The following is a 27,276-nucleotide window of genomic DNA, read 5'->3' on the forward strand; positions in this document are numbered from 1 at the left end:
ATGCTGAGTCAGACCTCAACACTGCTAGACAGCAGAGAAGTTCAAGTGCAAGGTATTTTGCTTTACTAAAGAAAAGGAAGATGTAGTCTACTGACTGTCACAATTTAGGGTGCAAATTAATAGACACATATATACGAAAAGAGTGCAATATTAGCAGTGCTGTCAAAGGTGAGTGATTTACAAGGCTATTATGGTTAAACTGCATCCTATATAGGGGAGAGGCTGAAAAGTTTAGTTGAGTGTCACATTTAGCGTAAGAGCAACAGAACCTGCATGCTTGGGAGAAGAGTGCACTCTCATGTGAGATCATAGGACACTGCCCCAAGTGCTCTCCGTCATAAGTCCTTAACTTATATTCTTCTTTTATGATAAGTGAGGGCTTAAATAGCAAGATGGAGATTTTCTAGAATAGTTGGATCCGAACACCATTTTGCATTTCTGGTAGTCAGTAGCAAGCAGGATGCAGATATGTTGCCTTTCCCAGAAGCAGAACCCAAATGTGCGGCCTTGTGCTTGTGGATATTAGTTTCAATCTCCATTCTCAATGACCCTGGAATTTAACTTTCCTCTTCCTAAGATAGCATAAAGTACCTTGTTGCTCCTTCACAGATAGTCTTTAACTTTTGCTGTTACTGGTTCTTTTAGTTTTTCAGAATGTGTAAGTCAAGTAGAGGAACTGCATTCTGGACTACATAGTGTTGTTTGAGAAAGATTCCAATTGTATTAAAAGCATTTCACTTCCAGTACTGTAAATGGAACTACTGAAATGATTCTTCAGTTTCAGAAGGCAGTAGAGTTCAACATACAATAACTCAATGCTGACTTGACTAAGTCAAAGGATATATGTTGACTAGTGGCATGATATAGGAATGACACTTGCTTCTAGTTTGCTTTTCCAGTAAAAGATGTGTGCTTGGTCCGTAGTTGAACACTGGGATAATTATTCATAGGTAAGTGACAGATCATAATGAGTATTTAGCTGCTAATTACTTTTGTTTATATTATTGTTAATAACTTAAAATAAGTTTTACATTTTTTTCTTTTTAAGAATGATCAAAACCAGAAATTTCCTCTGTTACCCCAGTACACAGCTAGGTTGGACATTTATGGTGTGTGAACTTAGAGCAGTAACACTTGGCAGTCATGATCGGTGTGAGGTTATCTGCAGTAGTTTGCACTTAGGGAAAGTAAAGCTGGTTGTCCTGAACGGTCTGGCAATTGCTCCTTCACAGAGGGGTTAGGTGCCTGAATTCCTTGGCTCTTACCATGATGGAGGAGCTTGTATAGAACTGTAAATAATTTAGGTTAGAACAGACCTCTGAAAGTCCAAAGGACCAATCCCATACTCTGGGTCCACTGTAGAGATAGATGAGACTGGCCGTGTAGACACGGAGTGTCTAACAACTGATGCGCATTAATGTTTGGGAGTTTGAGTATTTCTTGAGGCTGTAGGCATTCTCATCAAATATACCTCAAATAGTTCCTAAGGCAGATGGATCTTATATGGAACCATGTCAGGAAAACAATAGGAAGTAGAGCCAGAACTTACTAGTTTTGTGATTAAGATATTTGAGGTAATATTTGACATTTTATACTTAAAAAAACCGACCCAGTCAATGACACTTTGTAAATAGCGTTGTCATTTTCGTATAACTTTCTTATAAATCTAATAAGATTATATAACAACATTAAAATATAATTAATTTTACCATGATTATTAAAAAATACCTATCCGATCAAAAAGAGAAAAAAAATGAATTATGATGTTCCTCAAATTAGCTAACTTTTGTGATAGCTAATTTTTAAACTCACAATACTTGTAGGACATGCTCTGCTTTATGTTTTTATTCTCCTTTAGAAGACATAAATCCTAAAGTAACATAAAATCTGAAAGGAATATTTGAATTGTTGGTTGTATTATTGCTCAAACTGGCTTTTAAAGGCTGCTTTTTGAACAATGTTAGTTTTTTTTTCTACTGTATTTAATACTTTTATTTTGCTCCATATCATAGACCATACGTATAAGCATTTGCTGCTTTTTACATCAATGTTGTTCAGAGAGAGGAGTTTGAGCTTTAAGAGTTTCTGCTTAATCCACAGAAAATGGTGAACATCAAGAACACACTCATATAAAAAGGTCATGAATCAATTCAGGCTGGAAGTTAAACGATGATTCTTAACCATAGGAGGAGAAAAATTCTGAAACTCCTTCTGTTGTGTGTAGTAATGACAAGTGGTATCACTACATTTAAGATGAAAGCTTGATCAATTTGGGATTATCTGATATAGTCATGATGACAAAAGGCTGGACTCTTTCACTTTTTATAGACCCTTCAGTCCCATATTTCTAAATCCAAGATATATTAAAATACCAAGAATTTTTGCTTTTCACTACATTTGTTGACACTTTGAGGAATGTTTTATGTAATATAATAGTTTCTCATTATTTTAATTCTGGTTTATGGGAGATTGGATATTCAGCCCCTCATGTAGTGTACTTTATGCCAACAGATGACTATATTGAATTACTGCATAAATGGGAAAAGACATTCCTGATAAATATATATGTATATTTGTGTGACTGGCAAACATTATGAAAGGGTTACTGCACAGTCAGCACATGAGCTGGCTTCAGCTTGTTGACTAAGAAAATCCTAGTGTCTTCAACATAGAGCAAGAATTGTTTGTATTTTAATACTCCATTATGTTCAGAAATAATGTAAGGGCAGCTCTGCAATGAGAGATTTAATCTGCACAGCATATGAAGTGACCAAATGGAGCCTTTTCAGTACAGTAATACCTCTAACTGGGAGATGCAGTGAGCATTGATGTAGTGCCCTTTCCACATCTCATGTTTATTCTGAGACTTCAATGATATGAACCAGAACTTTTTTTACTTCTGTCAGGTTGTTTACAAACTTCTTACCCGACTCAATTTCTTTTCTTTCCATGAAATGTCGCGAATTGTGTGACAGGAACATATATACCCTTTGTTGGAATTTAGCAGCGTGTATGATTAAATTGAGACAGTTTTATTGAACTATGTAATCAAGAAACTTCTAATCAGTCTTTGATCTTACTAAATTGTGTACTTTCCAGCCTGTGGAACCTGGCACCACATGTTCCATGAGTGCATGTTGTAGTTTCAGTTTAAATCCCAGTGGCTGGTGAGCTGCGATTAGCTCTATAACCCAGCAAAAGAGAATTTGCTATTCACGCTTTCCAAGTAGATTTATGTAGTCTGTCAAAGAACAAATAGATTACCAAGGGATTTGATGTGGCATTTACTGCTAATGAACCCTTACTTCTGCAACAGCAGAACAAAAGAAAGTATTCTTTCAGATGCTGTTGGAAATAAAAGGATATTGTGACAGTGAATTTTGGACAGGGACTCTTCTGCACTCCCAAGTAACTGCACTTTGTGGAGGACAGCCACTGAGGCTTCATTTTCCCACCAGCCTAAACTGCCAGGCAGTTGATCCCATTTGTGAATGCCCATTTCCAGTTACACAGTCCTGCCCCATCTCCTGTGCTAAAGTGGTGCTTGTCTCACCCATACTGAGCTGTTTTATCTCACCAAGTTAACTGAAAATATTTGGAGGGTGGAAGGAGCGAAAGTCACATCTGTTTTCTGTCAGCAGTTTCAGGCTGTGGTTTGAGGCTGTGGTTAAATCAATCTAATAGCCAAGTGCTGCAACGAGAACAGATCCATCCCTCTTGCAGCTTGGACTAGCTCACCTTGAACTTTGAGCTTTAATGCAGGTGTAAAGAAAGCAGCAACAGCAGCAGCAAGTGGGTGGGATAAGACCATCCATTTCAATGACAGCCATTAAAGCGGCTTACAGTCAGGTGATGTCAAACTATTCCTTCAGTACATGCTGCTCATTTTTTTTTTTACATTTGTTTGGCATGTGTGGGTACACCAGGAGCTCTGTCATATACCAGTGTAATACTGGTGCTTTGATGCCAGCCCCGTCAGTAGACAGGATTCTGAAATGTGTTGGGAGGCAGTGACCAATATTTCTTGCAGCGTTCACTGTTTTGCAGAACAACAAAGCAAAGGAAATAAGAGGCTCGCTTGCTTTTTATCCAGTCTTAACTTGTATTAGTAATGCATCTTTTAATGAGACACAATATGCAGTAGTTCATTTTAAGCAAATTATAAATCTCAGAAAGAAAACGTCATCTGACATAAGTAAATACTACTGTTAAAGTAAAGAAACTTCAAGTGGTGTATTTGAGAAAATGTTGTAGTTAATGACCTGGTTTTTTAAAAGGAAGTTTTTCAAATAAGAGGAAAATAAGTTATATATTACTGTCTGCTGTATAACAATGAAGTTATTTTTTTTAAAGCTGTTAAGTGAAAATTTCTTTTGAGATATTTGAGAAGAGAGTAATTTTCTATTTATAGTAGGACTTCAGAAAACATCTCTCAGAAGAGTGAAAACAAATTACTGTTTTCCAGAGATGTGCAAAATGTAAACTCCAAAAAGCAAATGTCTAATAAATAGACAAATTTCAAAAAGGCAAAAGAGGCTTACCTCTGCTTGTAGAAAATACTGAAACAAATCCTACTCGGAACAGATTTCTTTCTACTTGTGCTGGTATGAATGCAGAAATAACTATTCTCGTTATTCTAAAGCAAAATTGATAGCAGTTAAATTGTAAGACCTTGCAAAACTTTAAATTTCAGAACTTCAGTGTTAATACCTGTGCTGAGAGGAAAGGAAAAACAATTCTATAGAAATTTCATTCCATATATTTGTTCTTGTAAAATCATGTTTGAAGTATTGCTATTTAGTTGCAGTGTGGGCTGAGGGATCACTATCTCAGGAGGTCAGAAAAGTCGCAGACGATTACACAAAGAAAGAATTTTTAAAGATTGCTAAACATTTTGCAGAGGATCCAAATACGATCTTTTAAGAGAATAAAGTGACTTTTAAAATTTTTAATGGTTACCATGTTTTGCAGTTTCCTTAATTGAATATTTGTGGGTTTATGCTCCATGAATGTCAACCAACGGTGGCTGAAGATAGCTCTAACAGAGTATCCTGATCAACCACCTCTGTTCTTGTTATCTTTGCATTTATTTGATACCATTAATATAATGCTTCAGTAGTTACATCCCTTGAGAAAGACTTTGTAGTCCTTAGATAGGAAACAGATATGTTTGCAGTTTCTTGTGTATCCTTGACCATTTTTCCTGTGTACAGTTCAAGAGTGACAATACACTTTTCATTCTTAGATATTTTCTTTCTAAGGATCATAATGATATTACTCTCGCTCTACATTGTTTTGTTAAAAGGACATTTTCTGCTTTAAATGAATCCAGTCAAAATACGAGTATCCATTTGCTCCATCAGGATTTAATTTGCAGTATTTCTACTAACAATGTTTTACAATCAACTGCACATGGTAGTCTTTCCCACATGTTATACTGTTCTTTTTCATATTGCAGCTACTCATAATTTTGTGGATTTAATTCTCTATTTTGCCTATCTGTCAGCTTTATTCTTAGCTATGAGTGAAATACTTGCTTTTAAAATTTTATATAAATAAATAAGCCATGTATTTATCTGAAATTAGTAATTACAGTTTGATTCAGATCACTTGAGACTTGCTATTTTATATGTAGTTGCAAAGATACCAAAATACCCATCATCAAGGTAAAAAGTCATTAAGTGTTTTCATGTGCTTCTCGTGTTGGTGAAAGTGAAGTGTACCGATTTAACATATACCTTTGTATTTTCAGAAAGGTTTCAGATTAAGGTGCAAAGATTAAAGTGTAAAGATCAGGTTCTATGATATGCTGATATCTGTGAGTGGATGTCACCATACCAGTTTTCTGATGTTACCTAGTTGAACCTCATAAAAGGCCATCATTATCATGTGAAAGTTGTTCAGGCTTTATCCCCAGACAGTTCTTGAATTGTCAAGATTGACAATGAGGGGATAAATATCATAATTTAAATTTGATGTGCCACTTCCCTGTTAGATTACATACTTTGCTAATTAGCTTATATACAGGATCATTTCCAATAGTCTCTAAAAAGTCATGGTTATAACTTTGCTTTCTATTCATCCTGCCACGGTTTTGAATCTGTGGTCAGAAAAGTTAGTATTTCTTTGTAGTAATAGTTTTCCTGTTTTCTAACATGAAATTTTAAAAAGAAATTGGGTTGCTTGAAAAATTTTTAATGCTCTTTCTGAAGTTTAAAATTTCTGTTGGTGGCTAAACAGAAATCCTCCTTTACTTTCAGACAATTTGCTATATATGAATCAATTTGGAGAGCTGGTAAATTGCAGTATCTACTTTTGATTACTTAAATAAATCAGCAGTTACAAATAATTTCTCCTTCACATCACATTATGATTTTAGATTTGCTATCGGAATAAAGAAAGATAATTTTTGCTAATTTAACTGCTATAAATAATTTTTATAGCATGTGCTTATTTTTCCGATGTATCTTTTGATGTATGTTGGAGAGAAGGTTTCGCAAAATATGTGGTACAATCAATAAATTCATATTTCTTAAAAATGCAGTTCTAAAGAAGGGAAGTAACCTATAAAAAAATCTAGAAATGTGGGAACATTTCAGTAGCACTTTCTCAGCTATACTTAGGGAAATCGGACAGCGTTTCAGTTCATCAGTATGTATCCATTATCCCAGTCCACTCAAAATTCTTTTGCAAAGTTCTTTCATTGAGTTTTGGTTAGTGTGGGCCTGTGAGGGTTATACAGAAATTCTGTATCTGGATATTATTTTTTTATGGGATTACTGTTTATGTCTACTTAGGACTTTCTCAGGGCTGGATATTTATGGGATAAACTTCCAAACCAAATAGCTTCCTATTTAGGTATCTTACTAGATAACTAAACAACTAAGCAGAAGATGAGATGTGAAAATCAATAATGTTTCAGCAGAGTAGACTATTACTCAAAGGTAAATGCCTGCATGCGTATAGAGACAGTAAGAGACAAAAACTTATGTTTTATTCTAATAGTTAACAGTTCAATATTGAGAAATATTGCTTGCCATCCTTCCTGTAGGAGAAAAAGAATTAATCTCATATTTGATTTGCATGAAGATTATCTTCCCCGTAACAGTTCTGAATTTGATTTTATATGCCAACCTGTTTTGACTGACATTCTCTTGGCATTTATTCTTTCCTGGAATTCGGTTTTGATGTGTGTTCAGAAAAAAAAACCAAACACAAAACCAAAACCCCCCCCACAAATCAAAACAAACAAACACAACAAAAAACCCAAAAGCAACATTTAAAATAAAGTAACTAAATCTATTTTTAGTAGCACCTATCAAGCCTATCTGTATGAGCCAGATGTACAATCAGTTGCAAACCTTCAATTGGTAATGCAGGTTATATTTGTATAATTCAAAGTTATTGCTTTCATGTAAATTTGGCATTTACCTCCCTGCCATGTGAGTACTTTCTGTATATGAAACCATTATTTGTCTGGTTACCTTCCATTGTCTTTTCTGCTTTATTGAGAAAACTCACTCAACACACTCGTATAAATGTTGAGCTTATCAGTCTCACTTTGGATATGTATAGCTTTAAAATTATGCGTATGAAATGGTATTGCACTTCTCTTTTTCAGGGATGAAGACCTTATGCTCTGTATTTTTTTATTAATTATCTTTAGCTATATCATTATCTCTGGAAAAAAAAATTGCTGATCATTTTCACTTACTGTATTGGCAGAGTTGTGTTTGAAGGCTCAAGAAATCCAGAGGGTTTTGGTGCTCCTTTGAGTAGGTCTGCAGAGGGATTTAATTGAATTGGTAATAATGGAGTGATAACAACATGCAAATGACAGACATCACTGTGTGTCTTCCTAAGTAGGTCATATACTGTGCTTAATCCCTGTTGCCTTGTGCCTGTGTAATTTTGGGTTTGGAAGACAACCATATGTTTGACTCAAGTGTTGACAGAGCACAGTTGATACTGTTAAACTTTAGGAGAGCGATAGTGGTAGGAATATTTATCCTACACACACAACCCCACACGCTCACACCCCCCATCCCCTGCCACCTTTTATGGCATTTAGAGTGGAATCTTTCTCTATGGTCCTCCTGTTCCTTACCTCTTCTCAACATGCAACGTTCATGGTTCAGTTACTGAATTGCCTTCACTTCAGTCCCAAAATCAAGTTTATTTCTAAAAATGTGTTGTGATTTCAGTACTATGTATCACACCCATGTTTGCTTCTCTGTGCTGAGAAATTAGTATGAACACTTTATTCATTAAATGTTTGATTGTTTGAGGGAGTCTTAGCTGAAGGTTCTGTGCTTTGGAGACTGCGTCTCTTCCTCCTTAGTCTGACAAAGACCAAATAAGTTAATCTCTTGGAATACTCGTCTGCCTCTTGTTCTCTGTTACCCAGCCAGAAAGCAGGATAAATTAACCCTCACAAAACTCTCTGCTGGCACAGCTAGATTGCCTGCCATTTGTGAGGAAGTTTGGCTACGACTTAGTCAGGTAGTGTGCAGTGCAGTCCTATGCTAATAACAGAACTGCATACTTTTTAAAATATGAAATGATCCTGAACTGAGTGACATAGCAATTTTTTGGGTTTGTTTTAACCATGTGTAGTTAATTGGAGATGCTGTAATTTTTGGATTGACAGATGAATGCAATTTGGCAAGGATAACGTATATGAGTATTAAGTACAATTGCTGCCTCTTAGTTAAGTTTGTATTTTGTTCATTAGCAGTGCTATGCAGCTATATCTAAAAATAAAAATGAAAAGAGTTTTGTTTTTCTCTACTTTTTTCCCATTTATCTTTAGAGCTTGACACTGCCTGGCACAGAACCTGTACTATGCACTCTGCAGTGGCCTTTCAGAAAGGCTTTTCAGGCTTTGTTGACCCATTTCCTGGATTAGATTGGCTAAGTTATGGATTATTTTGTCTATTAAGCTTTTTCTTGTGTCCAGTAATTCAAGAATGGCATATTGGCATAATAATGTATTCAACTAGTTGAGTTTCCAAATCCCTGTTTATAACTCTTCACAAAGTCTGAAGAAGTTAGTGATAATATTTCGATTTAATGCGGTATAGAAGACAGTTAATAATTTGTCAAGTACACTTTGTGTTTGGGTTTTTTTAATCGTGCTTAGATAAATACTTAAATTCTAGAACAACAGGAAGCAGGCAGAATGATACATTTGTTGATGTAGGATGTCAGATAATTTAGTACAAATTACAGATTCTTTAAATACTTGAAAACAGTGAAGGTCAGGAAGCCTCCATTCAAAATTTTCCAGCATATGTATAATATTTTACAGGATGTCTGTCTGTCTGTAGACTGCAAAAGAGTAATCTGTAAAAATCAACTTGTTTGTTGTTTTTCATGTTGTCTGTTTATGCCCTGACAAATTAGCATCGGATGTAGTGTGGAGTCTGAAGACCAGTATACGGTTCAAGGTTACAGACAGACACAATTGTGTCTTGTATTGTAGCATGAGGAAACTGGGCTCAGGTTATTATTCGGAAGTGCTTGTTTTCAGTAAACAATGTGCAAGACTTGAAACAACACCGTGGTGGCTTGGTCAAATAATTTAATCAATAGTTTAAATAGTTTAAAAAAGGAAAGTAATCAAAAGTCTTACTATTTACAGTTTGTTTGATGCTATCAGATGAAAATTTCCTTCACAGTCATTATATTGCTAATATTCCTGAAAACATGTATTTCAGAGTACATGTGGAGCAATAATTTTGTATTGAGTTAGTAGCTATTGTCTTGAAAATAAGAAAATTCCAGAATAGATGTCTATATTGTACACTTGATTTTATTTATTTTATATTCTTCTGTATTGTACACAGTATTAAAAAAAAACAACAAACAAACCACAAAACACCGAGGGAGAGAAAGGAAACAAGTTGTACCAAAGAAGCTATCTGGGCTGTACAAGTTTTTCAGTCAGTGGAAGTGGTTAACCTGGGTTTCACTGTCCAAGTGCATTTCCAAACTGAGTCAATATTGGTGATTAGCTTCTCAATGGAAGAGCACTGCTATTATGAAAAAAAGCCCCAAAACAAAACACCTCAAAACTTCAGAACCTCTCCTTAGGTATAAATTTAGTATTTCTTAGGCTGTGAAGCTTTCATCCAGGAAAGAAAAGGGTAAGAGCCAGTGAGGTTCTCACTTTAAACTGACTTTTGTGAAAGGTACCTAAAGAAATTACCGTGGTTATTTCTTGTTTGGGTTTGTTGGTTGGTTTTTTGTTTTGGTTTGGGTTTTGTTGGGTTTTTTTGTATTGTATTGTTATTTCTTGTAAGTTATTTATGCATTTTTATATGAACTCTGATTACACAGGACAAATCAAGTACTCTCATTCTGGTATGTTTATTGGTATTGTAGGTACCTTGCAGAAATGAAAATAACTTTGTTTTCAAATGCAAGCACACAAGATTGCTAGTCTCTTTTTTTCCTGTTTCTACTGAAATGTGGCCAGGTTTTGGTGAGGTGACTTTCTGCTTTTTATGCATTTGGAACACAGAAAATGGTGGAGAGAATTTAGAAATAACTTTTAGATGGAGATTCAATCCATTGAAAATTCCAGGTGCAGCTTGAAGTTAAGAACGGCTATAAAGTTATGTCAGGTACATAACTGACATTAGGTAACTATCTCACGTTTCCCACATGGGTTACTTGTAAGTGTTTGGACTTAGCCTGGATGGGCAGACAGGGTGTGCAGGAGATCTGCGTCCTGCACTTGGCTCTATGCTGCTCTGCTGAGGTGTTCCCTTGTGCAGGGATTTTAGCCAACGATAGATTGCACGGCAGTAATGTACACAGTTCGCAGCAGTTTTTAACTGCTTTTTCCAAGGACCTGCTAACTTGGGCATGTGACAGGGGTTGCCAGACTGAGGAGACAATGCTTCTTTTCCCTTTTGATATGTGAGCAGTTGGCCAGTGAGCTTTCCTTGCCCCTGCCAGCCTGTCTCCTTGCTTTGGTGGTGGCTTTCATTCATCTCTGTTCAAACTCACAGAGAAGGTTGGATATTTCCTTTTGTCCTTACTGTTTTTTTCCCTGCTGTTCGTTACAAGGCCTGCTGGTTTGTGGGAGAGTTGTATTCAGATGCTCTCAATTTTGGTCACTTCCATAAGTTCTGCAAATAAAGCAATGGTTTTATCTAACTCAGCAAAGCTGGGGATACATCTAGTGTATTCGTGCCACAGCAAACATTTCAAGTTCGTCTTTCATGGCCAGTTAAAATGTAGTGAACATCTGAGAGACCAACTAGCGGAATGTAATAAAAACATATTTGCAGTAAATATTCTTCTACGTGGCGTCAGGTTTATACATGAAAGATAGTTGCTAAAAATATTCACCTTAAACATCAAATCATATTGGTGCTGATTAAGCTACAATGAGAAATGCCTTTGTGGAGTACAAACTGAAGCTTTATCTGCAGCCACTAATATGCCTCAAAACCAGACTAATTTCCCTAGTGAAACTATGAAAGCCTCACAAACTGTATCATCACTGCCTAATAGTTTAAACTGAAAAAAAGTGTTGGTTTATTTCTTCTTTTTTTCCCTTCTTTTTATTCCAGTAAGTGTTGCCTTTTGAGTATAGTCCCTTTGTCCTCCAGTAAAACCTTGGGAGGAAGATAGAACTTGTGAACTCCAGGCTTACTGTAGTTAGCTCAGATGACAAACCTGTTGTACTTTTTTTTCCCCCTGAGTTTTACAGAAATGAAGGCCTCATTTTTCTAGTTACCAAGAACATACTCTTATCAGGTAGAGAAGGTGAACTTCAGTGAAACTTTGGTGTTGAGTTTTGACCTGTCTTCTAACAGTCTACATGAAGTTGAGTTCTCAAACTATCAAGAAAAATCAGGAAGAAAAAAAAAATTACACTGACTAGACATCCAAAATTTTCTGTAAATTGGAGACACTTACCAAAATCTGTTCCTTACAGGGATAAAGATAACAATCAAACAGACATACAGGTTAACATTGTATATGAGCATGAAGATTGCCTATATTAACTGTACAATAGTGTATCATTTTAGTAGTCCCTAGGAGACTGTGTGATCTCATGCTTTACAGCCAATGTGTTCTCAGTTTTTTAATAGAATAAAAAAAAATAAAATCAATGTAACTGTAATGTTTTGTTCTGGCTTCATAGGCAAGTATCAACACTAGAAAGTCAGTGTTTTATGCACGTCTTCTTTTTAGAAGGCCAGTGTTCAAATACTATGAAGTACTTGCAGGTCCTCCTTGTACATAAGCAAAATCTTGATTTCCACTTCATGTGTTTTGTTAGTAAAATTTTTGCATTTTTAAGTGCTCAGTTATTATGTAGGATTGACAATTGTGTATTGTTTTTCTGTCTGATGGGGAAGCCTATATTCAGAAGAGATTTCAAGTGAAAAATGCTGATACTGGATAAGTTTTAGGACTTTTAAAGGTATTAGAATGAAGATATTTCTTCTAGACTCTTGAGTCATTATGATCCACAGTTAGATAATATCATATAGCTAGAAAAAAGGGCTATTTTTTTTTAAACAGCTTGATTTCAATTGAATACTTTCAGTAAAGGAATGCTTTAATTCTTTGTAAAACACAGTTTAAAGTCAGTAACATCCAGAAAATATTTTAGAACTGTTACCTCTCAGCCTAAGTTGCAGTTTTAAGTTGTGCACAATGGAAAACCATCTCTTTCAAGAATTTATAGTTATAGATACTTTGATCACAAGAGGGGTTTTGTTTTTAGAGAATTTAGTTGTACTGAATGTTGTGAATATTTGTGAGTCTTTTAGGTATTTTTTTCCTCGGTAATACCTACCAGAACTTTATAAGTTTATAAAGGATTGTTTGAGAGTTTTTGTATCTGATTATAGGAAAAAAGCATCAAGTATTTAAAAAATGTATTCCTAAGTGTCTTAATAAGATATTTAGTGTGGAATGAAATAGTGTAAAAAGTCCACTTAACTTGAAAACAAAAGCTTAGTTTAAAACAAAAACTGTACTCCAAAACAATCTTTAAAATCTTCTGGGAAATGAACAAGGGCAGTTTTACATAAAAAGGGCAGTTCAAGTTTCTAAATTCTTAGGGATTTTTTTTTTAACAGGAAGCAGTTTCTAACTGTGTTCAAATCTTTGCGTACCGTTGTACATACATAGACAAGAAAGGGCACTATTTCAAGTTAGCTTCTAACCATTCACTGATGAGTGCTATTTCATTCTAGTGAACTAGTGAGGAAACTAGTTCGATTTTTTTCCTTTAACACTATCCTTACATTGTGTATTATAAAGCACTTAGTTTTGTACTAGCACAATATTAATTATGCCACTGAAAACAACAGCAAATATTTGCAGCAGTAACTTACTCAGCATTTTTACAAAGCCTTCTGTCCTTCAGTTTTCTCAGGTCTCTGCCTTTGATTTCGTGAGTCTGTCCTTAGGAGTCTTGGAGAATGGAGTTTGAAAGCAGAAGCTATTACGTTATTGTTTGACTTGTTCATCCTAAGAATTAAGTGTTTTTCTCAACAACTCTCTCCAAATCCTTGTCCCTTTATATTTATGAACCAAGCTCCGCTCCAACATGTAATAAAAATTACCTAAGCAAAACGAAGTGTTAGTTATCATATGAATATAGTGACCCTCTGCAGTCACACTTCTTATTGGGAAGATTATTGTAAGTAGTGGTTTTGTCAAGGTAATACAGGCTGTCTTACTGATAACGTAAACTATGTCCTCAGGGAAACATCATACATTCCAGCATATTTCAGGAAATTTCATAAATTTTGGCATATCTCACATATCTCAGACATGTCTGCTGCTCAGGATGGGACTTTGTTTTAAAGGAAATGTATTTTTGGTTTTCCCTGAAAGCATGTGGCTTTGTCTCCTAGGAAAATAATATTATCTTAAAAAAAAAAAAAACAAACACCAAACATCATCCGATTCATGAGTCTTACCCTAAATCTAGTGGGGCTTGTTTAAACAGTCAGCTCTTCTTTAACATATCCTTCTAATGACATGTACGCTCTTACTGCCCTTTTTTAACCTTGTGACTCCTAGAATGCTCTCCATGGATAAAGTATGAATGTATTTACTAGGAATTCTTTGTCACTTTCTTTTGAGCTCAGCAGTATAATTTTTCTTTTTTTCCCCATGGAGATACATAAAAGTTTAGAAATTAAGTCTGGATCAGTGACCAGAATTGAATCCTAGATACACAGAAGGCTATGCAGAAGATACACATAATACTGTTTGACGTCGTTATTAAGCATTGCTAGGATTTGTGCTGAGAAGAGGAAATCCTTGAAAGTGATATTGAAAGGGAGATATAATACAATATATTTTAAATGTTGAAATGCATTCAGATAGTGTTTTAGCAACCTGAAAAATAGGAAGCTGCACTAGTTAAATAAAAGGTGGAAAAACCTGGGGGTTTGGCAATTTATGCATTTATCATATGCTTTTTGAAAATTCCTCCAGAAGATGGTGCATTTTAATGTAATTTTGATTATTCCTTTGGCACATTGTTACATTTTGGGGTGTTTTTTTGTTGTTTTTTAAGGTATCCAGAATGTACTCAGCTTATTCTGTGCCGTGCTTACAGAAAATAAGGTTCTCTTTCACTCAGCAAGTTTTCAGAGGCTCAGTGATGCCTGTAGGGCTCTGGAGTCTTTGATGTTTCCCCTCAAATACAGGTGAGTTGAATTTTGATTCTTTGATTAATTTTATAACTCATTTTATAATCTACATTACATTGTCCTTAACAAAAGGACTTGTGCTATGTTTGTTCAAATAAAGGTTTTCATTATTATATATACAAGTCGTAGTCTGTACGCATCATTGATAAAAGTCTGATTGCGTAATAATAAAAATCTGACAGTGGAAACAATTAAAGGAGAAACATCCTACCTACAAACACAATAGAAACCCTACTCGCAACATCAGTTGGATGGTAAAACTTGACAGTGATGATCCATGAGTACATGCATGGAGAAGATATGGGGAAGATCTAATAACAGCCTACCAGTCAGTAAGAGGAGGTGCATGGCAGGAGAACAAGAGATTGGGGTCATAAACCAAAACAGGGGAGAGGGCAGTTTCTGACTGTGTGCAGGGAAAACATGTTTTTTATGAGGATAACTAAGCAGTGGAACAGAGAGCCTATGGAACTTCCATCCCTGTAGGTTTTCAGGACCCAGCTGGACAGAGCCCAGGATAGCTTGATCCGGATTCAGTCTTGACCCTGCTTTGAGCAGTACATTGGACTAAATGATCTCCTAGGAGGGCCCTTTACAACCCAAAACATTCTGTGGTTCTAGGATAACAGCTACATTAGCTTGTATCACAGTTTTAAGTCTCTGACAAATGTCCAACAGAGAATGAATTTAAGTCAACAAATTGATCCTCTCTAAAAAACCACATCTGAATCCAGAGTTTTGAAATGGAACACTTAATGCCAAGCTATTTGATTATTTTTTTTTTATGAAGAAGATACCTAATTCTGACTCATCTGTTTCAAAACATGCTTATATTTTAATATGTATTTAACATGTTTAATAATATTTCAGAGATGGGCTTCATTTTAATATAGAATAAGAAGGAAAAAAATTGAAAGTGAGTTTTGGAATATGTTTGTTAATGATAAAATAGTCATGAATGTAAATTTTTAATAACTATAATTAGGTGTTGTAATTCATTGATCAATTTAGATCCAGATTTTCATGTTGCTCTGACATTTTTTTTTAATTGTCAGATTAAGTAAACAATATCTGAAATGCAGTGTTCTATACATAATGGTTAGTTGTCATTTCAATATCAATGCAAAAAATTTCATTTAAAGATTTTTTTTTTTTAATTAGTGATATTTTACAAAAGGCTGAATTGTAGGTATCTGACAAAAAAATAGCCATGCTTTTAAAATGAAGGTATTATCCATAACTTTAGTGCCCCTGGTTGCCTAAAAGTTGTGGACAAACATAATGTCCATGTAACATAATTCAAATATGAGTAGGTTTCTTTTTGCAAAATACACTTGTTTACAAGAAAATGTAGACTCTATAATATAATAATTTTTGGAGTTTACATGATTGATGTTCTTTTAACAGCATGGCGCTTAATAAAGAAGTATTTAGTTAATAATTTTGTATTTTTAAAATACAGATATTTATAGTAAATTTAATACATAACAGGAAGATTTATTTTTTTTAAGAAAAAACCAGCCCTGTATGCAAGGATAGTCAGAAGCTTTGATTTTATTTATTTTTTTCACAGTTATCCCTATATTCCAATTCTTCCTGCACAGCTATTGGAGGTTCTCAGCTCACCAACACCTTTTATAATTGGCGTACATTCTGTCTTTCGCAATGACATTCATGAGCTTGTAAGTATGTTTACCCAGCATATTCATAGTCACAATATGATTTGTGGTATTTAGTTGCAGAGATTTTCCATGCTTCATAGATGTTTATGTGAACAATTCATATACATCTAAAATAGTATTGGAGAAAGCAAGGCAAGACAATCAGGAGGAGAAAAAAGAAAAAGCATCAATTCTTATGTAAATACATTGAGACTATGAAGTAGAGGAGGGAAATTATTTGACTCTAGTGCAGGATTGGAAGGAATAGATTCATTTCCAGCTTTCTCGTGTTTGTCATGACTTTAAACAATTCACTTAGGATTTTCAAATGTACCATCAATTATTTTATTTTATTCTTACTTTTTAAGCATGTACTTGGAGAAACTGAACCAGGGTTACAGAGTCGGCTAGAAACACATAATTTTACTTACAGTTGTCCTCACCATATCCGTTTGCAAACAGCCTATTAGATAGCTCAAATCACTGAACATAGATGGAACATCCAGAAATAAAAGTCACACTTGAAAGTTTGGCCTCATTTCACTTTCTTTGGTTTACATTCATTTTTCGTGGCTTGATTCAGAAATATGAAATATTTGGAAAATTTCCTTTATCAAAAGCATTACATATATTAAAGTTAGTACTGTTTTAATTTGTTTATTTTAACTTATGCTCACAGTATACTCTACCAATAATGTGTTTGTTTGTCCCTTACAGTTAGATGTAATCATAGCAGACCTGGATGGAGGCACAATTAAAATTCCTGAATGTATTCATCTTTCTCAGCTGCCAGAGCCGCTGCTTCATCAGACTCAAATGGCGCTTTCTCTAGTATGTTTTGATAGATACCCCCTGTTCCACCTTCTCACCTATTTTTAAAAAAATGTAAAATTAATTCATTATTAAATCACTTTCAAACACACTGGAAAAGTGAGATTTAAAACTGTGATTCATGCCAACATTCCTGTTTTTAGAAGAATTTATTGTCTGAAGTTAGGGTTAATATAATCAGTAATTTACTGCTTAAATGTTTTTTTCACTGTTCAAGACGTAGATAGTGATTTTTTTCCTTCCTAATAATGAATTTTTAATAAGAGTTCAACCTCAGTATTTGAGCAGCCTTGTTACTGTTCAATTTAGCTTCTTTTCTGTTTTTATAAATTCATTTCAACTGTACATTCTAGAATGAATGATTCTACATTAGGGATTGCTGAAAAAAGTAATTCAGTTTATCTTTTTACCATCATTGCCATAAGTTAGAAATCACCTAATTTGGACACTTCTGGACAAATCTTCTGATTTTAAAGAGAAGAATTTTCTGTCTGTTAATCTGTTTCAGATGAATCAACTCTAAAATCCCTAACTGTATTGACTAGCTTCATTGACTGTAATAGGAGGTTTTGATAACTAGCTCACTTATAGAAACCTGAAGCTGAGAAATTAATCCTACCTTTATTTCCGTGCAGTCTTCATAATTTAACTCAACCTGTTGAGGTACTTACTATCAGTGAATATTAATTTGAGAAAGAAGAAAAAAAGTAATTTACCCTTTCCTCAGCAAAATGAGGGAAAAAATTTTGTTTAAAAAATTCTCTAGGTTTTGCATCCTGATTTGGAAACAGCAGATTATGCATTCCCTCCCCCACGAACAGCTTTATCACACTCAAAAATGCTGGTAAGATTTCTGTGTTATGTCTGACTTTCTTAAGTAGAAAACTGTTGAAAATTTAAACTAACATTCTCTTAAGAATTTCCACTTTGTGTTTTATTTTCCATATCCATATTCTTTATAGTATTATTGGTGGAGAAAAGAAATGCCATTGGACTTTGCATTATGTCCTCTAATAGCATTCTAATAGGTTAGAAGTTTTTATAAACATATTTGTTTTAATGTGGAAGCACCTTGTTTTAATATTGCTGTCTGTGAGTTAAATCTGTGCCTCCTCTGTCTTGTAGACCAGTAAAGCTGTAAAATTTTACATGGGTGGACAAACTGGTCTTCTTGTGTGTTTGTGAAAATGTTAAAATTAGTTTCTCTTATAGACAGCACACACACACCCACACCCCTCCCTGAAAAAAAAGGGGGAAAAAAAAGGTTCAGAAACATTAACATTGGGGTTGTTTTGTAGGTGTATTCGAAAACATAAAACTCTTAAGAACAACAAATACATTGTATCACTTATTTCTTGCTTTAAGATTGTTTGTTTTTTTCATTACTGAAGACAGGAAATGACATGCAGATTTCATTTAAACTAATGGCAGAATTCAGCTAAGATCTCACTTTGAATAATGAAGTTATAAATGAATATAATTTTGTATCAAAATAAGAATTTTGTTAAATCTGAAAGAAATGACCGTGTTTTCAAGTAGTCCAAAAAGTTGAGGTGCAAATGTACCTGTTAAAGTCCTAGAAAGCAGCCTGGACACAAAGAAAATAAGAATATCTCTCAGTGAAGTGAGCCCTTACAAAATTAAGTTAAAAATAGAATAACATTGATCATGTTCCAGTGAAGAATAAACAAACATCTAGAAAAAAATTCCAAAAGGACAGCTTTATAGAATCTTATATATACTTAAACTTACTTCTTTAAAAAAATCATTACAAGCTTTAACTTATTTAGGTTGTATTTAATTGTTGATTAACAGATCAGCTGTTTACCTGATTAGTTAATCTAATATTCTTTGCTGCTTACAACTTTTAAATTTAGTGTTTGTTTAAAAGGTCATAAAACAATTTTTAGGACCTCAGATTTTAGACCTGGCTGCAGTACGTACCTGAGCTAAGATAAAATAACGAGTGACACAGGATTTGAAGATGTCACTGCCCCAAATCTCCCCTCAACTGTTCAGATAATTTCCATTAATCTATCAATGTTTATGTAAGCACTCCCTTACTCATTTAAATCAAAATAAACCAGGAGTTTAAAGATCTGTTTTCAACTCTTTAAACTAACCCTGGCTTATTTTGGCTGCAGTAGATTGGCAAGTGAAGAGCAGTCTCCTGAGCTGGCAGAGCCACAGAGGCTGATGACGATGATACCTGTGATGTTTTGAGCCTGGTTCCTCCAGCAGCAGCAATGCCAGCTTAGGCTGCTGTGGTTCCCTGCCGTCCCTGCCCGCTCCAATGGCACTGCTTGTGTAATGCTGCAGAGCCACATTTATTTTAGGGACTAAATCCAGGCTAAAATACCTCTTTCCTTTATTTAGCATCAGTTTTCTGTCACGGCAGTTCCCTCGTGTGGCTTACCATGTGACCATCCCAACAGTTACACTTGCGTTTCCCAGAGCCTGTTGTATAGGCATAGAAAAGAGCAGTAGGAGAAAATGGGTGAATATGTGCTAAATCTGTCATTGCCATCTGCGCACAGGTCATATGAAGATAACTTCATATGTGTACGGGTATCTCCACTTCTGTGCTACATTGCTGCATTGTTTGATGAATTTGTAGGCATCTCTCAGATAGCTTGATACAAACTGCGGAAAAGTTTAGAATGCAAAAATGTTTTGACAGCATATTCAATTACTGCTTACAGGATAAAGAAGTGCGAGCAATCTTCCTTAGGCTATTTGCACAACTTTTCCAAGGATACCGGTCATGTCTTCAGCTGATCAGAATTCATGCTGAACCAGTAATTCATTTCCATAAGGTAAAAGAGAAGCAGTTAGGTATATTTATATATATTTGTTTGTGTCATGTTATTCCCATGAGCTTGTGTTTTGAACAAGTGTTAAAGTTTAAAAAAAATAAAGTAATCTAGACATGATAAGCATATAATTTTGACATAGAAGTATATAAATGCATTTTATTGGAACTAATTGTGGGAACAGTGATGAAACATGAAATGAAGTTAACATTAAAATTTAATACAAAAAAATGTTTGAGGAATCATTATGGAATTTTGAGAACATACATATGTAGTTAGAAGACGATACTTAAAAGTACTAGTTTTCTATTTTATTACTTGTGAGATTTATAAAATGTGTGCATCAAACTTCCTGTTACATCACTCCTGAATTCAGGTAGAAAGAGATACTAGGTAATGTAAAAAATTTAATTAGAAATTACCACATATTGCTATAAGCTGGTGAAAATGTTTAACTGCTAGTACATAAATATTTGGTTGTAGTTTTGATACTGATAAAATACATACATTTTTTTCTATCTTTATTGCAGGCAGCCTTCTTGGGGCAGCGAGGCTTAATTGAGAATGACTTTCTAACCAAAGTTCTCAATGGAATGGCATTTGCTGGTTTTGTGTCAGAGAGGGGTCCTCCTTTCAGAGCCTGTGATCTTTTTGATGAGGTGAAGATTGTTTCTATATTCCCAAGTAAATTCAAAAGTACCTATGACATTTCAGCATGTGAAAATCTATTGAAATGCTTCTGAATCCTCACTGTTTGTTACGTAAAGTTTATACTAATCTTCTCAATTCTCATTTTCTACTAAGCATACATTTTGAGCTTACTTCCATAAAATCATGCCCTGCTCATATGTGTGAAGTTAAACAATTGTTTAAATCATGGTAAGCTGTTCCTATTGTCGGGTTTGGAACTTAATAATGCATCACATGTGCCAGTACAGAATTATTTTAATTTAATTATATTCTTAGAAACATTGAAAAAGGAATTGAGAAATATTAAATTAAATACATACTCAACAATATAAACTGGGACAAACGTTTTTTTCTTTTGAAAAGTATTGCCATATTTGTACTGTGCTGACTTTTATTTGAATTTAGAGTGCAAATAGAGTTTGGTGTTAATTCTACATAGTAGTAGAATATATGAGAAATATGAATTATGGTATTAGAAATGTTAAAGGAATGTTTGAGGTATATAGGACTTTCTCTATTAGGTAGGACTATAAAATCTGGTCACAGAAGCTCTACAAGAAAGTGAAAGTGTCACATGTTCCAGAGCAATGTGACATTGCACATTTTTCAGTGTTAGGTTTTCTTGTTCAGTTTCAATTTAAGGTTAACATTTCATAATTTAAATAGGAAAAGTTATTTTTAGTTGAATTATAAATATTTTTATTCTTTTATTTTTTAAAGTTGGTAGCCTTTGAAGTCGAAAGAATTAAAGCTGAAGAAGGTAATCCACCAAAAATTATAAAGCATGTTAGAGAACTTGCAGAACAGCTCTTCAAAAATGTAAGTTTACTGTATGTCTATACCTGCTGCACTTTGAGAGTTGAGATAGTAACCTTGAAAATTCACATTTCTGAACTTGATCCAGTATCCAAAAATGGAAATGACTGCTTGTGGTAGTCATCATCTACATTATGACAAAATACTTTGGAACTTTAAATGTCAACAATTTTGTACCTGTGAAGGAAGTTACTATACTAATATTGATTTACCTAGTAACTGCTGCTACTTAGCATTCTATTTTCTTAGTGTCCATTCACATAATGTATATAAACTGTTATTTTCTCTGCTGCAACCTGTCCATGCCAAAATACATCTCTCTTCTTGCCTCTCAACAATTTTCCATATGAAAACTGTACATCCAGTTTGGCATAATACATACTTTCAGCAGATCTTTCCTGCTGTGCCAACTCAGTCCCCATGGTTTCTGTGCTCAGCAAGCATTATTTAATTTCTTACAGCTTGTTTCTTGGACTCTTTAGGTTTCCTAGAATACTGTTTCCAGTTTCATTCTTGCCTTCCTATCATGCCTTTATGTTACATGGTGCTTTTGTAAAATCTCTTACCATTCCATTAGCGAGTTTTGGGGGTTTTCTTTATTGGTTTATTTCCTTTTTATTTTTTTGGCATCAGCTAATCTCCTCCTCTCCCTTCCTGTGGTTGTTCAGACTCCACAGAACAATATGTGTTATGCAGTGGGTTAACACCCCTATCACCCTTTCATTTCGATATCCCACTTCCCCAAATCTATGATTTACACCTACACTTCTAAAAAAAAACAAACACAAAACCACAAGAATTACTAAGTAGTGCAAAGTTTTGGGGTGTTTGGTTTTTTTTTTTGTTGGTGGTGTGTGTGACTTTGTTTTTCCAAAATGAATTGCCTTTAAGGATTTCATCACTGTCAATGGAATCTGTGTTTGGGATAAAATTAGTATCTTTTCCATAGGAAATCCAAAATTTTACCACCAGTGCATTCAGCAATCTTTTATGTAGGTAGATTTTGGATGGAAAAATAAATCTATGTATTTCAAGTAAATGGAATGTGTGAATAGTAAGGTGTGTTAAATGAGGTTAGTCTGACTTTAATATTGTCCTTAGTTGCAGACTTTGCGTGTCTGCAGATACGCTCACTGACTCACATGCTGAATCCGTCTTTTTCTCTGAAATTGCTAAAAGACTGTTACACTTTTTTGAAGGAAAGAATTGATACATATTTTAATCTACCTTGTTGATAGTAGTCATTATAAGAGAGAGCAAATACATCATTGTGGACTAAAACCATTTCACATTTAAAAATGTGTTTGAAATGCTGCCTCTTGTCTGTGTATGGTATGACATACTTCCTGGAGTATCTTAACACTGATATCCTTACACTGACACTTCAGACTTACAGTAAGAGAATGTATCTTGTCGAAAATGAAGAGAAACATCAGGCATCAGTATTTTTGTTACGTAGGTTCATTCCATCCATGAGATTTCATCTGTAATAAAATATTATTTATTCCACAGTATACCTTCTCATCCTATAGCACTCTCTTAATGATAAATACTGATGGAATCATCTTCTGAATGAGCTAAATCGGAAATAAAAACTTCTGAATAAATACTAAATTCTCTGCTACTAATTTAGTAGTTGTGCTGTGTATAGCAATGTGCATTTTCCAGCTCCAAATTATAAGCATATAATTATTGTGGTAGTATCCCATAAATATGGGAAATTGCTTCAAACAATATAATTGTTATTATTATACTAAATTACTCCAAAGGAAATGGCAAACATTTGTATTCGTTTTCTAGTGGATGTAGATCCTTTTTCAAATGAAAGAGCCTGTAAAGTGTAAGTGAATGTGCATATTTGCAACTTTTCACTTACATTATTTCTTAAAATCAGTGTCAAAACTAATTCATTTTAGTCTTTTCTTATGATGAAATTTATTTATAACATTGTGATTGACTTGCTACTTCACTACTACTAAGTCAATGACTTAGTGTATTTAAAAGTCAGATTTTTAGTAGTTACGCATACAGCTATCATTGAATAAAGCACTGTGATGAGTAACATTGCTTCTATAAGTTACACCTGAAGCTGCCTGATTTTAAACTCCCTGCGTGATGTATTTTGACATCTTATGCCACAGTTTAAATAGTCATCATGTTGTAGCTGTGGCAGTCTAGATACATATCAGAGACAAGGTTTGTTAGAGAGAGATAATGCTTATATTAGCCTAGCTGATACAAGTGGAAAATCTAGAAAAGTTTTTGGCATATACTGCTTCAGTAGTTGAAGCCATTAGACCTACATTCCTAATAGCATGTACAGCTGGGATTAGGTTTGTGATGGCCAAGATTAAAGTAATTCTTTCTGTATCTTTCCTCTGGATCTGTCTTCTCCATGAAATGGAAAGTGGAATAGTTATTCTCCCTTCCTGGCTTTTTCTGCTATATGTCATCTGTTACCCCCTGCTGAGATTGTGTTCCCTTTTTCTGCATTGCTTCTCCTGGCATCTGCTGCTCTCTCATCCCCCTAGCTAGATTTTTGGCTTGTTTCATTAAACTCTCCTCTGCAGACAATTTGTATGGCTAAGTAGCTGGTTTGTTTTGACTGATATTTCTCAAGTTGATGCATTTGATCTCCTTGTTGCCTTTTGCTCTAGTAAATGAAAGTATCAAACTAGCTCCTGTTTACGAGTTTTATTGCAAGCTAGTTGTGCCCGTACAACAGAAATGTAGTTGATTGAGTAGAACTCTTTGGCAGAGCTATATAGCCAGTAATACGTAACAGCATAAAGTCGAATTGTGTAACAGTAAATTCAAACATGATTAATGATAACCCCTGGTATATGAATGAAGAGTTGAAAATAGCCTGTTTTATTTGACTGATCATTGCACTCCTCAAGATGTGAGAGGTGATCCTGTGAATAGTGGTGGAATTCTTGTGGAACATGTAGATCTTGACTGTGTTTTGGAAAACATACAACCTGAAGCCAGAAAAAAAAGCCAAACTGGAAAGATTATCAACCATTTGAGGAAAAAAAAATAAAAGAAATGGTGAATTTTCATATCTTGCTCTCTTCAGGATGTCTTTCTGGAAAGTGTGTTTTAAACAAGCTGAAATCAGTGTGGAGGCAGTTGAGTGAAACTTAGTGGTTTGTGATGTATATGGTCTTTCCAGTTGCTGAACACCAGATGCAGAAGATGCATGTCCGCGTACAGGAACACATATTGCACTGATACTGCATCTGATATTGACAAACGCCAACAGAGTTTACCTACATACAGCAAGTCTTCAAATATCCCATGTACAGTCACATCTCTGTTGTATGGTACAGGGCGTATTTTGCTAATGTCTTCATGCTAATGTCTTCATACTAAATGCAGTATTATATGATAATGTGGAGATCAAGACAAAAATCATAATAATTACATAGTAGCAGATGCAGCAATTATTTTGGCAAAACAAATAAGTCAGTGGTCTGCAATGTGAAATAGATTTTTTAAGTTTTTTTTAATCCTGAAGACCTCTGCAAGAAAATCTGAAAACAAGGATAAAAGCTTTCTTTAGGGGTGCTTATTACATTTTCTTCTAAAGGAAAAGAAAACAAAGACTTTAAAGGAGCGAGTGAAAAGTCATTGTAGGCAAACATTTATTTTCACAGTGGAAATTCTGATAGTCTTTGAGAGCACCACAGAATCTGATGTGTCAGCTTCTTTTTACTTTCCTTGAAATTCAGGCCCATCATTTATTCTGTTTGATCACCTATGTTCACTTATATAGGGGCATACAGAAGACAGAAAATTGGTCCTTAATGAGGCATGGCTGTATTTTGATACAACATAGTACAAAAATGAATTTTCCCTTTGTAGTCTTGATCAAGATGAGAATATTTCTCAGTACTTGGTGAAGAGATTGTATGTTTTAATGTTCCTCAACCCTCTCTCTAATGAAGAGGTTGATTGTCAAACTAATTTCTATTCAAGTCCTAATATTCATTAAACTGCATAAAATCAACCTAAGTTAAGCAGTGATTTTCTTTTTGCTTGCTTTCTTTTTGAATTTTGCATGTTGACAAATAATTTTATAAAAACCTTTAACAAGGTTGGAAGTATTATAGATAATGAATCAAGGGTGATATGAATATGAAACTTGATACTAGTTGGCTGCATTAGGTACTTGGCTTCTTAATCTTTCAGGTATGACAGATACACAAAACAGCAATAAAACTGGATGAGACAGATGGTAGCATTACATAACACAACTGAGTGTAACCTTTTGCTTTTGACCTGCAGGAGAATCCAAATCCCCACATAGCATTCCAGAAAGTGCCGCGACCCACAGAGGGCTCCCACTTGCGGGTTCACATCCTCCCTTTCCCCCGGATCAATGAGTGCCGGGTGCAGGAGCTCATCCAGGAAGGCCTCGCAAGGAGTCAGGGTGCCCCTCCTGCCACCCGGGGCGACAAGAAGTGTGTCGTTCCAGCAGGTCCCCCTGTTGGTATGTTTACTTGTTCCCTGCCTTACCTATTTGTCATCCTGTCTCATAAGTTGAATATATAATTAGCATGGCTGCAATGTGTTGCTCCCAATTTCATGTTAGTACAGTATTTTTAGCGATCATAGCAACCTTTAGTACATAGACTTGGCTGTTTGCCTTTGCAATTTTAAAAGTCCTTTTGCATCAGTCTTTACTAAGAAGTCAAACATCCAGACTGTGAGTAGCATAATTACTAACAACAAAAAAGGATTTGATCTGAGTTAGACTGAACTATTAGATTGGGTATTGTCTAGTAATCTAGGTCTGATGAATATCACTGTAAGTTACTTGTAGGACTGACTGAACCAAGCTTTGAACTGTTAGGCTTTCTCCTTTGGCACTAGTGGAAGACATGCAAATTACTGGAAGATTACTGGGAAAAGGGAAGGAGCAAACATAGCATCTGTGTCAAAATAAAAATACCTATATTTAAATATAAAGAACAGATGTAGACATTGTAGGCTTGTTGATTTAATTTTAATGCCAGAAAAATTCACATCAATGTGAACTTGGCGTAAACAAGTATGTTTAATAAACTTGCAGGACTCATGAAGCTGGCAGAGCTTGCAAAACTTTTGAAGGATGTCATTAGAATTCAAATCAGTATTGAAAAATTAGAGATCTAGTCTCCCGTCTGTGTTGAATTTTGTCGTTCTCTACTGATTTTCTTCAAATAAGGTATTGCACTTGCATAGACTTGATCAGTTGACTAGGCAACAGTTCTTCAGAAATTAATTTGGGCATTATAATGTTCATAGGGCAAACATGACCCAACTATATCAAGCTATTGCAAAAGAGACAAACATCTTAGTAGGATGTATAAACAGGAGTACAGTCAGTGAAGCCCATGGAGAAATCCTTTTGTTGTACTCGGCAAGACCTCAGCTAGACTGTTTGTATCCATTTTTGGATGCTGGAAGACTGTCTCCATTTTTGGTTCTATTGGAGGGAGTCCAGAAGAAAGCAACAAGAATGACCAGCGGTCTGGAGAATGTGACGTACGAGGAACGATGGAGAGTTGTTTAGACTGAAAAATAGAAGACTGAGGGAGCGCGTAATAGCAATCTTCAGTAACATGAGAGGCTATTAAAAAAAGAAAGGGAATGATCTGTAGTGATAAGAAATAATGGGTTTAATCGAAGCACAAATCTAGAGTTACTTGTCAGGAAAAACTTGGTAAAATGAGGATTGTGAGGCAGTAGAATGGATTCCTTGTGAAGCCATGGAGTCTG

General features: G+C 34.8%; 1 protein-coding gene across 1 annotated transcript; it reads left to right on the forward strand.

Annotated features, from left to right (window-relative positions):
- On the forward strand, positions 1 to 26,670 carry LOC104169456 (myotubularin-related protein 13-like). Its single transcript, XM_009710373.1, has 10 exons — positions 1 to 52; positions 14,564 to 14,696; positions 16,273 to 16,381; positions 17,078 to 17,191; positions 17,958 to 18,035; positions 19,894 to 20,007; positions 20,535 to 20,663; positions 21,415 to 21,513; positions 25,801 to 26,005; positions 26,588 to 26,670. The coding sequence occupies exons 1-10, from the start codon at positions 1 to 3 to the stop codon at positions 26,668 to 26,670; spliced, it is 1,116 nt and encodes a 371-aa protein (XP_009708675.1).
- The last annotated feature ends 606 nt before the right edge of the window (positions 26,671 to 27,276 follow it).

This window comes from Cariama cristata, unplaced genomic scaffold (assembly GCF_000690535.1).
Source record: "Cariama cristata isolate BGI_N322 unplaced genomic scaffold, ASM69053v1 scaffold18871, whole genome shotgun sequence".
Classification (NCBI taxonomy): domain Eukaryota; kingdom Metazoa; phylum Chordata; class Aves; order Cariamiformes; family Cariamidae; genus Cariama; species Cariama cristata.